This window comes from Artemia franciscana, chromosome 3 (genome assembly GCF_032884065.1).
Source record: "Artemia franciscana chromosome 3, ASM3288406v1, whole genome shotgun sequence".
In the NCBI taxonomy this organism is placed as follows: domain Eukaryota; kingdom Metazoa; phylum Arthropoda; class Branchiopoda; order Anostraca; family Artemiidae; genus Artemia; species Artemia franciscana.
The window spans coordinates 34666367-34683450 of NC_088865.1; the positions used below are offsets into that span (position 1 = coordinate 34666367).

The 17084-nt window shown below is 34.9% G+C and overlaps 1 protein-coding gene across 3 annotated transcripts in view; it reads right to left on the minus strand.

Moving 5' to 3' along the window:
• Window positions 1-17084, minus strand: part of LOC136025210 (protein transport protein Sec23A-like) — a 62785-nt gene that overhangs the window by 45534 nt on the left and 167 nt on the right. For all 3 annotated transcript variants that reach the window (XM_065701020.1, XM_065701017.1, XM_065701019.1), the window contains exons 2-5: window positions 12078-12236; window positions 9676-9806; window positions 7682-7768; window positions 1482-1660 (exon numbers count right to left, since the gene is read on the minus strand). In XM_065701020.1, the coding sequence (XP_065557092.1) occupies window positions 1482-1660; window positions 7682-7768; window positions 9676-9806; window positions 12078-12231 (551 nt within the window). In that variant the 5' untranslated portion in view covers window positions 12232-12236. The remainder of the gene's footprint in view (window positions 1-1481; window positions 1661-7681; window positions 7769-9675; window positions 9807-12077; window positions 12237-17084) is intronic.

Here is a 17084-nt window from a genome sequence, read left to right on the forward strand (position 1 = left end):
AATTCAAGGTTTAGTTTAACGTCCTTTCGTCTTATGATATTCAGTCAAGTATTTTTTTATTTTCATGAGTGGCTATTTTGATTTTCTGATGGTTAGGTGTATTAAATTTCAGTATTTTAATCCTTTCTTTCTATCAACGAAGGGTATTTTTCTTTTTATTCAGGTTGTTTTCACTTTATATTAGCTTTCTATTCGTGATTTTTTTTTTTCAGTTATATTTATGTTTTGTTTTCTCTATCGTGTATAAGCATTCATTCTGACATAGAGGGTTCAGCAGAGGCTTATTTCAATATTCAAATTTTATCAACTAAGGTTAACCAGAAATATACAATAGCCTATGTAGATTCCTGTTCTTTCAACAAATAAGTTACCTCAAAAAGATCATTAAGAGAAAAAAAATACAGTCACTAATCAACTATCATTAGATTGACACACTACAAATTACTACATTATTCTGTAGATTTCCCTGAAGTCTTTCTGTTGTGAGTTCACTTAAACAGTAGACAGCACAAAATCATGAAAAATAAATAAAAGAAATCAGCACAAAAAACAAATATCTTGTCTGAGATTTTTCAAAGCAAAGTTAGTACCATGTTTTTTATGCTCCCTCAAGTCTCCCTGAAAATCGGGCTGCAAAAATAATTTCCCCATCTAAAGTGCGAGATAAAAATTGAATGTGAGAGTTTTCAAAGCGAATTACTCTCTCAATAAATTATTCTGTTTTTTAGTAGGTTTCCACAAAATCCTATACAATATCCAAACATAAGCTACGTTTCTCTGAAAAAGAGAAATGCAGATATAATTTTCCAAAACAGATGTATTTCTATTCTAATTCCGTTAAAACAGCACATGCCGCAAACAAAAAACTAAATCTGCAGTGTTTTCCAAACTGGGAGGTGCGCCTCTTTAGGGAGGCACGAGCTAGTCAAAAGGGGGGGGGGGGGCGGGATTGACAAAAAATGAGGTGAATTTTCATTTTTTTTTCTTCTCTGAGCAAGTGAATCGTTTGTCTTCCCCCTTCTTGACTGGCCAAAGAGCCTTTGGGGGAATAGTAGAAGTAATATTGAATGCGTATTTCATATGAATAAATCTTATCCTATCCTAAAAGACAAAAAAAAATTGGAAACTTACTATATTGAAACTATTCGGAAACTTTCAGAAATGCTATAGATAAACATGGACAAAGTGGATAACCTACAGCCCTTTCCCCACAAGCATATCTATTGGGCATTACAACTATGCTGGGACAAACCACATCTCAAAATTTTTATCGAATATCTTCGGATAAACAAGGGACGCAGGAGGGTGCTAGTTGTCCTCAAATCTTTTTGGTCACTTAAAAAGGGCACTAGAATTGTTTATTTCCTTTCAAATGAGTTCTGTTCCGACTTTCTAGGACCAATGATTTGATATGGTCAGCCAAGCAGAAAATGGACTGAGGTAAACGTGAAACAAAAAACGTAACAACAAAAGGTACTTACAGTGGATTTATCTCATGAACATAGACGTATTTTCCAAATGTTATGAGACCACATAAACTATTCGGTGGTAAACTATGTAGTGATTCAAGCAGAGTCCTCTTCAAAGCATTTAGCTCATCGGGCTCAATACAAGTGTCGACAACATAGAGGAAAACTGGTGGGATATTCTTAATTCCAGACTAGAAGAGATAAATGAAAGTAAAACCTGGAGTTAGAGATTAAAAAAATATTGCAATTCAACAAGTAAACAAGGAGAAGTTAAAAGAGTAAAATGAAAGGCGTGTCTACTATAAATGGTATTGACAAACGAGTATGGGAATAAGGACGAAAGAGGCAACGCAAATTCGTCTATCAATAAGAGATAAACACCTTCTAACATTATTTATTTTATGATATGACAAAGACATTTTTTCCTCCAATTTTTAATTATACTTTGCTCTACTGAAGGGATTTTTACTTCAAAATATAAACTTAATTAAATTAGCATTATTTTTTTTTTCAGAATTGTGTTGTACTGTCCGTCGCCCAAGTAGTTTTTTAATTCTCGAAAGTCTATATTTAAATACCCATAGATACCCTTCATACCATTTTTTTTTTTTTAACAACCGTTTCAGTATCTACATTATTCAACATATGCATATAGCTAAATTCCTTTTCTTTCAATAAAGGAAATGACTGAGAGATGGGATATTTCCATAACAAAAAAAAAAATACTGTGAAATTTGAACCATTGTCTCATTGCAAAACAATTTTACTGTGACGTTTCTGGGTATTCCGAATTCGAACCTCTATTAGTCATAGAAAATACATTCAATGTTATGTTCCAAGGCAAAATCAAATAGAAACAATAAGTTTATATTAACAATTAAATTAACTAAACGTTAAACTAACCCTTGAATTAAGAATTAATTCATACAGTGGGATGTACTTTGTATGGGGTATGCCACATTGTTTCATTTTTTTTTGTTGACGTTTACACTCATTGGTCTGTCCTCTGTTGGTGTGGTGACATTGTTTAAAGTAGGGAGCAACATTAAAACCTAAAACGAAGAGAAATCATTTACGCATATGAAGAGGATTTCCCCCTCCTCAACACCTCGCTCTTTACATGGAAGTTTTTGAGTACTTTCAAAAAAGAGCTTCTTATTGTTCAAATTCAACGAAACTTTTGTTTCAGGAGTCGTTCTTAGAGATTTGGGACAAAATTCAAACTTTAGCGTAAAGAGCGAGTTGTTGAAGAGGGGCCAATCCCCTTCATATACGTAATAATTTCTGTTCGTTTTAAGTTTTAATGTTGCTCCTTACTTTCAGTTGAATTGCAGTATTTTTTTAACTTTGAACAAACTTTTTTTTTAACTTTAAACAAACAAACTTTTAACTAAAAAATAAACTTGTTTGTTTTTTGTATTTAATTTCTGATCTTTTTTTGTATAATACCAGGAAATCTGGCCCCATCTCCACGGAGTAATCTCCCTCCTCAAGGAAGTATCTTCTAGACAATTCAATTTCGGCAAAAATTTACCCCGGACTATTACACTTAACAGCTCCACGCGTAAAATTGAGACGGAAAAAAGAAAGTAAGACATATAAGAAGAATTTGTATAGGAATTCTGGCAAGTTTCCTCAGTGTATCATTTCCCTTGACAAGTTCACCCCCAGGAGCTTCTCCCCATGAAAAATTCACCCCTGGAAAAAAAACGCAGGAAATTCACCACCACCCCCCCACCCGAAAATGTATACTTACTTCCCAGTAACAAATACTTTGCGTAAACAATGGGCAAATTTTTTAACTTAAAGAATTTCCCCTGGGGCTTTGGGGAGGGGGGGTCATGTTTTTTATTGGACCTTTCAACTATGGTGAATAAAATGGCTATCTCAAAATTTTTGGGGAAAATGAGTGGGGGCCTAGTTGCTCTCCAATCTTTAAGGTCACTTCAAAAAGGCACTAGAACTTTTAATTTCCGTTTAAATAAGCCGTTTCACGATATTCTAGCACCACTGGGTTGATACAATCACCCCTTAAAAAACTTAAATAAATAAATAAACACACATCCGTGATCTTTCTTCTGGCAAAAAAATCAACATTTTTGCAGATAGGAGCTTGATACCTAAGCAGTAGGGTTTTCTGATGTGCTGTAGATAGTGTAATTTTCGTTAAGATATATGATTTTTAGGTGGCGTTTGCCCCTTTTTCAAAAATCAAGCAAATTTTCTCAGGCTCGTAGCTTTGAATGAGTAAGACAAAACTTTATGAAACTTATATATTTAAAATCAGGACAATAAGCCGAATCTTTAAATATATCTATTGGTATCAAATTTCTGTTTTTTAGAATTTCGGTTACTATTGAACCGGGTCGCTCCTTACTTCCAAGAACTGTTCAATTGCATGTACTACAAGCTTGACGCAAAATATCTTAGTTATTGGGCGCAGATGTACTCCCTACATCTAAAGTGGACACTGTTTAGCATCTCCTCAATCCTTTTTAGGGTTCACAAAACTGCCAGCGAAAACCTGCCAGTGAAAACTACCAGTGATGATGTTGGGGTTTGTGTGAATTACTAATTTGAGATCCGTTGCTTTAGGAGCTTAATAAATGAACGGGTTAAAGGCAATATTTTCATGGCCTCTTCTTTTTACTATTAGTTATTGAATAAATTTTGGAGGTATATTTACAGAGCAGCTACACTGGGGTTATGAAATTCAGAAAGCAGGGCAATATAAATCTATTAGTTCGAAATGTTTATCAAACAGTTCGTGGTAACGAACTGTAGTAAGGAGCGATCCGGCTCAATAGTAACCAAAACTCTAAAAAATTGAATTTTGATATCAATAGCTACATCAAAAGAATCGCATTTTAATGCTGATTTTAAATATATAAGTTTCATCAAGTTTAGTCTTAGCCATCAAAAGTTACGAGCCTGAGAAAATTTGCCTTATTTAGGAAAATAGGGGGAAACACCCCCTAAAAGTCGTAGAATCTTAACGAAAATGACACCATCAGATTCAGCGTATTAGAGAACCCTAATATAGAAGTTTCAAGCTCCTATCTACAAAAATGTGGAATTTTGCATTTTTTGCCCGAAGACAAATCACGGGTGCGTGTTTATTTGTTTGTTTTTTTGTTTTTTTTTTTTTTTTGTTTTTTTTTTCCCAGGGGTCATCGTATCGACCAAGTGGTCCTAGAATGTCGCAAGAGGGCTCATTCTAACGGAAATGAAAAGTTCTAGTGCCCTTTTTAAGTGACCAAAAAAATTGGAGGGCATCTAGGCCCCCTCCCACGCTCATTTTTTTCCCAAAGTCAACGGATCAAAATTTTGAGATAGCCATTTTGTTTAGCATAGTCGAAAATCATAATAACTATGATTTTTGGGGATGACTTGCTCCCCCACAGCCCCTGGGGGAGGGGTTGCAAGTTACAAGCTTCAACCAGTGTTTACATATAATAATGGTTATTGGAAAGTGTACAGACGTTTTCAGGGGGATTTTTTTGGTTTTGGGGGTAGGGTTGAGGGAGGGGGCTATGTGGGAGGATCTTTCCTTGGAGAAATATGCCATGGGGGAAAAAAATTCAATGAAAAGGGCGCAGGACGAATCTGGTCACGTTAGAAAAAAATGTCAAATTAAGAGCTTAATATACAATGCTGGGTGTTCGGAGCCTCTCTATTATGGAGTATAATTTGAAAATAACACAACTATACGAGCGATAAAACATGTATACCACAACCATAACTCAACTAACGAAAGAACTGCTAAGAGATAACACAACTATAAAGCGAAAACAGGTGAAAACTAACGGGAAAATAAACGAACTAAGAGGTGGAAGGGGCCCAGAGAAAAAATATAATCCTTTTTCAATTTTGAGCCTAACTTCCGCAAAGGAGTAATAATGTCAGAAGCCCCGAAATACCGAATTATTTTCTTTTCAAACACTTCGTGGTAAGGAACTGTAGTAAGGGGCGACCCGGCTCAATAGTAAACGAAACTCTAAAAAACGGAATTTTGATGCTAAAAGATACATCAAAAGATTCAAATTTTTACGCTGATTCTAAATATTAAGTTTCAATTAATTTAGTCTTTGTCATCAAAAGTTACGAGCCTGAGAAAATTTGCCCTATTTTGGAAAAAAGGGGGAAACATCCATTAAAAGTCACAGAATCTTAACGAAAATCACACTATCGCATTCGGTATATCAGAGAACTCTATAGCAAAAATTTCAAGCTCCTATCTAAAAAATGTGGAATTTTGTATTTTTTGCCAGAAGACAAATCACGGGTGCGTGTTTATTTATTTGTTTGTTTTTTTTTTGTTTTTTTGCCAGGGGTCATCTTATCGACCAAGTGGTCCTAGGATGTCGCAAGAGGGCTCATTCTAACGGAAATGAGAAGTTCTAGTGCCCTTTTTAAGTGACCAAAAAATTGGAGGGCAAATAGGCCCCCTCCCATGCTCATTTTTTTCCAAAAGTCAACAGATTAAAATTTTAAGATAGCCATTTTGTTCAACATAGTCGAAAACCATAATAACCAAGTCTTTGGGAATGACTTACTCCCCCAGAATCCCTGAGGGAGGGGCTGCAAGTTACAAACTTTGACCAGTGTTTACATATAGTAATGGTTATTGGGAAGTGTACAGACGTTTTCATGGGGATTTTTTGGTTTGGGGGTGGGGTTGATGGGAGAGGGCTTTGTGGGAGGATCTTTCCTTTGAGGAATATGTCACGGGGGAAGAAAAATTCAATGAAAAGGGCGCAGGATTTTCTAGCATTACTATAAAAAAAAACAATGAAAAAATAAACATGAAAACGTTTTTTCAAATGAAAGTAAGGAATAGCATTGAAATTTAAAACGAACAGAGATTATTACGCATATGAGGGGTTCTAAAAATACTTTAGCATAAAGAGCGAGGTATTTAGGAGGAGATAAATACCTCGCTCTTTATGCTAAAATATTTTTAGTGATTTCAACTATTTATTCTACGGCCTTTTTGATTCAGGGGTCATTCTTGAAGAATTGGGACAAAACTTACGATTTAGTGTAAAGAGCGAGGTATTAACGAGGGTACAAACCCCCTCGTACACATAATAAAAATATAAGAATATAAAAGTTTGTTACGTAAGTTAATTCTTAAGTTACGTATATTTTTTACTAATAAAAACGTTCGTTGAATATTAAAAGTTCTAGTAGCCTTTTAAAGTAACCGAAAAATTGGAGGGCAGCTAGGCCTCCTTCCCCACCCCTTATTTCTCAAAATCTTCTGATCAAAACTAAGAGAAAGCTATTTAGCCAAAAAAAATTAATATACTAATTTCATTTCAATAATTTATGTGCGGAGAGCCAAAATCAAACATGCATTAATTCAAAAACGTTCAGAAATTAAATAAAAAAAACTAGTTTTTTTTTAGCTGAAAGTAAGGAGCGACATTAAAACTTAAAACGAACAGAAATTACTCCGTATATGAAATGGGTTGTCCCCTCCGCAGTCCCATGCTCTTTACGCTAAAGTTTTTAATTGTTTTAAAAAGTAGAATTGTGGCAAAGAGTCAAACTTCAGCGTAAAGAGCGAGGGATTGCGGAGGGGACAACCCATTTCATATACGGAGTAATTTCTGTTCGTTTTAAGTTTTAATGTCGCTCCTTACTTTCAGTTAAAAAAAACTAGTTTTTTTTATTTAATTTAAAGATAGAATTGTATTAGCCACGAACGTATTATGGCTGACTGGGAATCCGTTGTCTTAGTCACTGTTGTGGTGTAATTTGTGTGATGTTATATTTGCAGCTTATCATACATGTTCCTCCTTCTACAGGCAACTATGAATACTTGACATAAAGAAATAAATCTTTCGACCTTATGTATTGTCTGCCTTACCACAATGAGTTTTTTTTACTTTCCAATGAAAGAATTAATGCCCCTTGAACCAACAATTACAGAAAAGATTACGAGGATTCGGGATCAGTTGCCTGCATTGCATTACAAAGTTCTTGCTGAAGACAACTAATAAAAAGCACAACCGTAAGAGAGTTTACATTTCAATTATTAATCACCTTCTTGGATGCCCTAATCACTACCGGAGGCACAAGAGGATCTGAGGCCCCTGGCAAGTAAAGCTTTAAATCTATATATAATTTTAATATTTAACGCTGACATTAAATTTGCATAAAACATTTAAGAAAAAAGATACTGTAACAAAGAAGAAAAAACTTACTGAGACAGAATACTCAACTGTCGAGGACTCTTGGTAAAGTTCACCAGGCATCTGAGTTTCACTTGCATGTGCATAACTTGCTGGAAACTAAAAAAGTAAATAAAAACAACTCAAATTCGAACATGATCATTCTAAAGGATATTGTTTTCCATTACCCCGATAGTTGACAAGAGTACATTTTGACCAAACAGGCGCACTAGATTTTATTTTGGACAAGGAAGCAGTTAATATTGTCAAAAAAACAACAAAAAAAACATGAAATTATAGAAAACTATAAGTTAAACTGTAAAAATTATTAGATTTAGGGCTGGGTCCAAAGCCCTTTTCAGTGTGTATGTGACTCATCCAATTGATCAAAACCAAGGTAAAGTTTCACATAGCGATGATGTTTTAAATTTGCGACATTCTTGGCCCAATTAAATACTTCTACTCAGAATAATGTAAAAAAATTGTAGCCCAGACAGTATTCATACTTTCGTCCAAAGACCTTTAAATTCGACCAATTTAACTGGTTGCATTGATACTCAAGAGGATTGCCAGATAAATTGTTATAGATTGCGAGATGGAAAGTTCTTAGACTCCAAAACAAAGGAATGGAGCTGTATGTACTCAGCTGAATAACAGAGCTATTTAGCTCAGTCACATGGAATGAGCTTCGATTATAATTTCATGGATAATATTAAAGTTGTAAGGTGACTAAAATATCATCACTGATATTTTTTTTTTTTTTTTGAAAATCTTTTATTTTATTTTTTTTATCAAACATTTAATTATTTGGAAAAAAGAATAAAAATATGATCTTTAACAAAGGCCGAAAACTGTAATTTTGTGGAGCATTGCAAAAATACCAGAATTTCAAGTGGTAGAAACTTTTATTTAGATTCCATATCAAATACAAGGCAAATTTACTCCAATATTTTTTTTCTTTCCACAAATTCCTCCAGTCAAAAGTGACAAACAACTAAGGATAAAAAAAAACAACAGGAAACCCAAAAAAAAGTTCATGTTTACAAGTTCCAAACGATAATACCTTTAGGACAGGATCTTCCTGACGAACACAGTTTCTGATAAAATCCATTTATTTTTACACAGGACTCTAAATATCTAAACATCTGTCATTTTGTTACTCGAAATCTTAGAAACGTTGACTTGCCCCAAAAATAGGGCACTCTAGCACCATAATATCAGGTTTTCAATCTTCTTCCCAAGGTAAAAAAGGTAAAGAATACGGCATTGGACTTTACAGTCCCTACCAGCGGTGCTGATCTCCGTTTCTTGGTCCTTCAGCCAGGAAGTGCAATGGGGGGTTGGAGCCAACCATCCTGTGCTTTCGCACACCCTTCATGTTTACCTTCCCCAGATTTCCTCAGGTACCCATTTAGAACTGGGTCGACTTTGGCTGAGCTCACAGTCACGCCACTGACCCCCATCCCAAGCTAAATAATTGAATTCACTAAGGTTCGAACTTCGTCCTCTCAGACAAAGGATCCTAAATCCAGCGCAGCAATCCAATTCGCTGCCCAAGGGCAGCGAAAGTAATAAACTCCAGGAAGATTTAAATCCTAAAATTTCTCAAACAAGTGTGGTGATATTACTTTGCTATTTGGTTAAATGGCTTTTGAACTCAAAAGGTCAGGTCTTCCATCTAACAGAAGTTCTACCTATTTCAAAAACCCAGAAGCAGTTTTAGTGGAGGGAGAGAGGGGGCACTTGCTCCAGACATCAAAATTTTGCCCTGGGCGCGGGTGTGGTGATTTTTGCACCATTCACCAGGACACTCTAATAAATATCATAAACCATTCTCTTGCTATTTGGTTAAATGGCTTTTGAAATCAAAAAGTCAGGTCAAAAAAATCTAACAAAAGTTCTGCCTCTTTCAAAACCTATATGCGGTTTTAGGGGTAGGAGAGAGGGGGCACTTGTTATGGACATCAAGATTTTACCCCAGGCGCAAGAGGCTAGAATCGCCACAGCAAAAATCTTATCTTACTTACAGCATTTCTTTGATTGCAGATCACGCAACTCCAAAGCTTAGCCCTATAGTCAACATTACAAAGAGAATTTAGTATGGCTTTGCAATTGTTTGTCCTGCACACGACTGGTTCATATGGAAGGACGAATTCACCTGAAAAAAAAATTATAAGAAGTAAAGTTATTTAATAACATGGTAAAACAATCAAGGAAAATTTATTTATTGAAAACCCCATATAAAAATTAAAGAGCCTGACAAAAAAAATTAAACAAAGAAAAAACCATACAACTCAAAATACTAATGGAGACAAAAATTCTAAAATTAACAAACATTTCAGAGACATTGATAAAATAGACACTCATACTATAAAAAACACTATTAACATTGTTTCCCAGATCCATTTCCTCTGATATTTTAGACAAAGTAGTAGAGCAACGTAAATGAAATTTACAGGAATCAGATTAAACATGAAATCTAAAAAATCGCTGAATATTTCATTCACCTAGCTGAACTGCTTATTCTTTAAATTTTAATGAAAGCTAGGTCTGCAAACACAAAGCTTACCCCATAGGTCTACTACTCAGGATCTAATCTGTATATGATCACCATAAACAGACACTCCATCATTACCAGATTTCCTTTTTCTTTTTAATTCAGACTCAAATGATTGGACCTATAGATTTCTTGTCACTCAGCCTAATAAACCCTGTGCAAACCCAAAGCTTACCCCATAGGTCTACTACTCAGGATCTAATCTGTATATGATCACCATAAACAGACACTCCATCATTACCAGATTTTCGTTTTCTTTTTAATTCAGGCTCAAATGATTGGACCTATAGATTTCTTGTCACTCAGCCTAATAAACCCTGTGCAAACCCAAAGCTTACCCCATAGGTCTACTAATCAGGATCTAATCTGTATATGATCACCATAAACAGAAACTCCATCATCACCAGATTTTCTTTTTCTTTTTAATTCAGGCTCAAATGATTGGACCTATAGATTTCTTGTCACTCAGCCTAATAAACCCTGTGCAAACCCAAAGCTTACCCCATAGGTCTACTACTCAGGATCTAATCTGTATATGATCACCATAAACAGACACTCCATCATTACCAGATTTTCTTTTTCTTTTTAATTCAGGCTCAAATGATTGGACCTATAGATTTCTTGTCACTCAGCCTAATAAACCCTGTGCAAACCCAAAGCTTACCCCATAGGTCTACTACTCAGGATCTAATCTGTATATGATAACCATAAACAGACACTCCATCATCACCAGATTTTCTTTTTCTTTTTTATTCAGGCTCAAATGATTGGACCTATAGATTTCTTGTCACTCAGCCTAATAAACCCTCTGGGATTTGTCTGGATCTTTGTCTGTACGAAATTTTTCGTTAATATATTAATGAACTTGAACTTACATACTTTTGCATACATTTAGTCTTTAGTAGTGACAAAATGAAATAAATACATAATTTCTTTGATAAATCTCTCATTACTTCATTTACATCCTTTTTAACTCAGAAAATTTCTCCAGTAGGTCTCATTCCCAGTGGCGTCAAGTCACAAAATTTAGCGAGAGGAAAGCAGCAAGATATATTACCCACGTCTAGGGGGGGGGGGATTTATTGTTTTTCAACTTTCTCATGGAAAACACTAATTGACACTAAAGCTAATTCTACTGGATGTGGAAATTTCATTGGAGTATGGAAATCAGCCATGACTGGAACAAAAATATTCCAGTACTAACAATTTTAAAGCAAATCAAGAATTGCCCAGCAAAGCCCAGCTTTGCTTTTCAGTGTCAATTAGCTAGACTCTGCAGCTGGTAAGCGTTTCTGAATATCAGTTTTATCACCTAATTCACACCATTATGCTCATGGTTTAAAAATAACCTATTAATTGAACTGTTTTTTCTGTTTTGCAAAATCAACAATTTTATGGAATTAGTAGTACCTTTGATGAATCTTGGAAAATCATAATTTAGACCCAATTCTTAATACCAGTTCATAGATATTTTGATCAGGATAATAGAAACTAGCCACAAATTTCAACTTCGTCGCTATTTCCCTCTTATATAATAATACAACAATGTAAAATAAACCTTGACACATTTGGATTGATGGTATGTCTTCTCAGCATAAAATTTTATCACCATGTTTGTCTCATATTGATATTTATTGACACACACAATGCCTTTGCAAAAACTAAGAAGCCCTAAGAGATCTTTATCTACTTTTTTAATGAGGAAAACAATTGAAAAGGCTTTCTAACACTAGCAAAACCTCCTTTTTTTGCTCTTGATTAAAATTAAGTTAATGCCCTTTATCAGCAATTAAGACTACTTACATACATTAGTTCTACCTTGGGGTTTTAATTCTACCTTGAACAAGAGCTTGTAATCAAAATACAACTTACTTTCCCGCTTTTTAAATGGTGTGTACATGACGCCAAGAGGTAAAACCAGTTTTGCAGCTTCTATCCTACTTGCAGGCCAACAATTAAATGACATCCGTACACCATCTTTACTTTCACTGTCTGCAAAAAAACTATTTACGTCCTGGCTCATCATTCTTTCTGAAAGGTATTGAATAATTAGTAAATTGAATCAAATCTAAACTCTCTGTTGATCAAAAAGATGAAAAACTCTTCCAAAAGAGCTATTGTATATACAGCATATTTTATTGTAAACAAGAGGCAATTTAATTACTATTGGCATTTGATGGATTTAACAATTATCTATAGAGAAACTAGTCTATGTTTGTACCTGACAGTCTTTAGTAACAGTTACAGAGACTAATCTGTGTTTATACCTAGTCTAATGTGCAAGGCAATGTTTGGTAAAAATATAGCATGGTAGACAATAGTTGAGAATGTGAGTATTTTTGATTGATTGCATGAGATTAATCATTTTCTCAGTAATGTGATAGAGAAGAGACCAAAAATCAGGATGGTGGGATTTTTTAGGCATATGCCTACTGCCAAAGGCCTAGCCTAGAGACACTGTGGATAGCAGACATTTAATGATGTAATGGCTAGAGGGATTCAAAGATCCAAAGTTCTGGAAATCCCCAAATCTTAAAATGTGAAGCCTGTTATTGTCTGTATCACAACATAAACACAAAAACACATAAACTTTCTGAAGGGAAGTTTCCTTGACCATAGCTATCTAATTACTAATTTTTAAGCAGATCCTAGTACTTGTATGGAAGGGGAATGGAGTTTGGAAGTGGCTGGGAGACACTGGTGGTAAGAACAGGGTATTGGGTGGGTTATGGGTAGATTTTAGGCCTCCAATCAAACAGATTGGCTCTCCATATATGTTTGTACTTCAAAGAAATTGCAACTTTCTTCCTTTTCTACTAAAAGTTAGCATTGGAAGATAAACAAGTGCAGCTTACAGTAAGCATATTTTAAAACAGATTCAAAATTTAGCTTGTTTTAGTACTTAAGTTAGTATAGAGCTTTGACTTAGCTCACATTGGTACTGGATCAAAGCTAACGTTTGCACTGTCACTCAAATCCCACATTTTGCAGTGTTTTACTTTCCCACCAGGTCCAAGTTATAATTTATCTCATTTTTGAACCAAAATTCCATGTACCACCTTTTAGTAGTCTAATCATTGTGATGAAAATTCTTGTATGATCTCAGTTTAAAACAAGTGCAGCATATTTACCTCCCTACAAAGAAGGTGGTGTTGAAAAGGGAAGGTTTGTGGAGAGACATTGGCCTAACTTGAGCATGTTTTTAATTTTTAATGTAACTTCTGGTCCTTGATGTTTTTAACAGTAGCAGAAATACATTACACATCAAGAAAACTTTCCTGAGTCTTGAAACAGCTCTATTGTCTCATTTACCATTTGATAAATAAAAATACAACAATTTCTTCAATAAAGCTATTAGTTCAACTCTCTGAGGTAGGATAATCAATATTGTATGCAGCCAATCTGCTTAATTTACTAGTTCACTATGAAACAAGTCAATTATGTAACAAGAGAATGATTACAACTGTTTAAAAAAAAATTGCTGTCAGTTTGTTTTATTTATTAGTAGTACTTACGAATATTCAGTTGCATCACAGGCAATTATTTCTTAGCATATTATTAATTTGAACTGAAGTCTCCCCTTATTTTGATCAGCTCAGAAAACTTACTTTCTGAATAGTTTATTCAAAATTTGGAATAGTTTTGCACTAAATAAAAATTCCCACAACTTTGACCAGACATGTATGCAGAATTTTCTGTCAGAGAGAGAACATGTTTAGAAGTAGGACACAGCTTGGAAACACATACAAATTATGTGGAAAGTATAAGATAAAAGATAGGAATAAAATAAATGGAATAATGGAGTAAATTACAAGATAGAAAAAAAGAAATATATTATTTTGAATTGTAAATATATAGCCAATAATATGGTTTTTTTTTAAGCCAGATACAAACTTCTGTTTAGATAAGGTGGTACAACATGGACTGTTCCCTTTTTGATGAGAAGGTAAGGGATTTATTATCATAAGCAGTTGAGAAACAAATGGGTAGGTGTACAATCTAGGAAGAAATGCAGATCCTATCCAAAATGTCAGAATCTGGTAGTATGACACAATTTGTGCTAGCTTGTATGACATATGTCATAGTACCTGATTCATAACCTATGACACTAATGACATTTTTTTGTATTTTAATTGCTCTACTAAGCACAGGCAACATAATTATTAAGAATAATGCTATAAAATAAGCTGTAAAACTGAGTTAGGAACAGTTGCAGTAATGACTGTTTCATACTTGGTAAAAATAAAGCCTTTGATTCCCCCCCTCTCCTTCTCCCTCTCTCTTATTTGTAGCCTGAGGTTGATTTTAGCAGCTTTATTTCTTTTGATGACAATTGGTGAAAAAGAGGCTTCATAGTGAGAACAGGCTGAAAAGAGCCATTTTACTGGTCCTGGAACATGGTGAATCTCTTCAAAAAGCTTCTATGGCTGATGGAATACCCATTTAGAACTGATACTGCTTTGAAAAATGGTAAATGTGTTTTAAAAAAAGTGTTTGTATCAATTATATTCACAACAGCAATAAGCTAACACTAAGATTGGATCCTACTTGATAGGCATGTCTAATTGTCCAAACCCAACTCAATTTTGAAATCTAAATCTCCTTCTGAATTTATCTAAAGGCTGATGGTGCTACAATAAATTTGTGCTTCTTACACTTTTTAATGCTTTAAGCACATCCCCTGCTCCTACACAAAGATCCCCCAGCCCTCCCCCACAATGGCTTATGAGTAATTATACACCACTGTACATAGTCATAGTCATATGTACATAGCATAAGCTTCAAATAAATTAACTTAGCTAAATGAAGCTTAAAAACAAATGTCTTATTGACTGTTTATTTTGTATGGACTACTCCCATTTTTAGGTACAAATGGCACCATGGGATGACATTGCTCTCTGTGAAGTTGGAAAGTTAAATATACAGTTGTTCAATATAATGTTAAACAAACTGACTATCTCAAAATATTAACTTGGTGACATTTTGGCATTCTTTTGGCCAAAATTGTTGTTTTTTTGCCATAAAATGGCTGAAAGCACCACTTTGCTATGGCATAGTCTTTTATGCCACTTAAAAGGGTCAATAAAATTTTCTGTGTCCTTCCTAAAGTGCATTCACTTGATTCTCTAGGACCATCTCCTGAGGGAAAAAAAAGAAGTAACCCAAATTTGTGATCATCCTTCTTGAAAAAAAATGTAGATAGGGGACTGAAACCTCTACAATGGAGTTCTCTCACATACTAGATTCAATAGTGTTGTTTACATCAAAATCACTCACCCTCTCAGGGGTGTTTCCCCCTTTTTTTGTAACTGAAGAAAATTTTCTCAGGCTCAGAACTTCTGTTAGGTAACTTTAAACTTAATGAATTTTATAGATTTGAAACTATCATAAAATTCTATTCTTGAAATGTATGTATAGCTATCAAAACTCCTTTCTTCAGAGTATTAATTACTATAACATCTTTTTGTTTGTTTTTTTTTTCCTACTAAACTATATCTTTTTCTATACAGTCTGCAGGGATAATGGTAAAATTCTAGTTAATTGACTTCTTGCTATCTCTGAAAGGGTTTAGGTTAGGAAAATGAAACTTTCAGGGATGGGTCTACAGGCTGAAGCATGTCCTGGGAAGGTATTTTAAAGTACCCACCTCCACTCCTTCTCCCTCTAGAGGGCCCTGAAATTTACCTACATGACAGGTCTATAACTATTGAAATTTTGACAAAACAACATTTTACTTTAATTTTCAGTTGCTAGTTGCTTTTTCTCTGCCTTTAGTTCTGAAAATGCAATTCCTATTATTTGAGTAGAATTTTGAACCATATCAATGTTTTTTTTCAAAATTTAGGAAATGTATTTGCATATCTTTAAAACCTTATAGAATGGAATTGAGCAAAGTTATGATGCTGAAAACAATTTTGTTATACTTCAATAAAGCAGAAGATCTATTTTGCAAGGTTTCACTTTTATAACACAAATATTTTTAAAGGTCATCAAATGTCAGGGCCCTCTAGAGGGAAAAGGAGTAGAGATAGTTGCTTCAAAATACCTTCCCAGGACATACTTTAGCCTGTTGACCCATCCCTGAAAGTTTCATTTTCCTAACCTAAACCCTTTCTGAGATAGCAAGAAGTCAATCAACTATAATTTTACTGGGGTAATTTCTGTGGAGCAGGGTATTTTCTGTAAGGGTATTTTTTGGGGGGAGGGGGTGTATTTTCTAGGGAGAGGGATTTTCTAGAAGGGGGGTAAAAGTCAGCCAATCAATACAATAGCTCCAGGGAAAAAAATGGAAACAGCCTCCAATAGGGATTCAAATCATATACTTCTTTTTCCTAGTCTATCTAATTTTATAGGCTAGTACAGGCAGTAATAACCAGCTACAATGTGGTCCATGGCTTAAATAATGTCCCTTAGCAGGATTGCCTAGGATCTCTGAGACTTCCAACCCTCACCTATCAAAGATATAGAGGAGATGTGATCATGGCATGCAAAATTTTCAAATCCGGTCACCTGAACCAGATCTTCACCCCCTCCCTGGCTAACAATTCAAGAGGTCACAGTCTTAAGCTTCACCTGCCTGGATGTTGGAGAAGGGAACGACGTGGTTTCTTTTCCATTCGGGTGGTCCCCCTCTGGAATAGCCTATCCAAGTCTACCATCCAAGCTGAGACTCTCCACTCCTTCAAGGCTGGAGTTGACAGGGACTGGGAGAGGGCTGAGTAGAGGCTGGACTGGGAAGCTAAGCCAACATAATTACATCACTCACCACCAGCGAGAACTACAGGAGGATCTACCACCTTATCTCACTGGCAAATGCGATTTAAGGTAATGACAGGCTAAACCTTTCTTAGGACAGTCCAAAAAACTTTGGCCCATTCT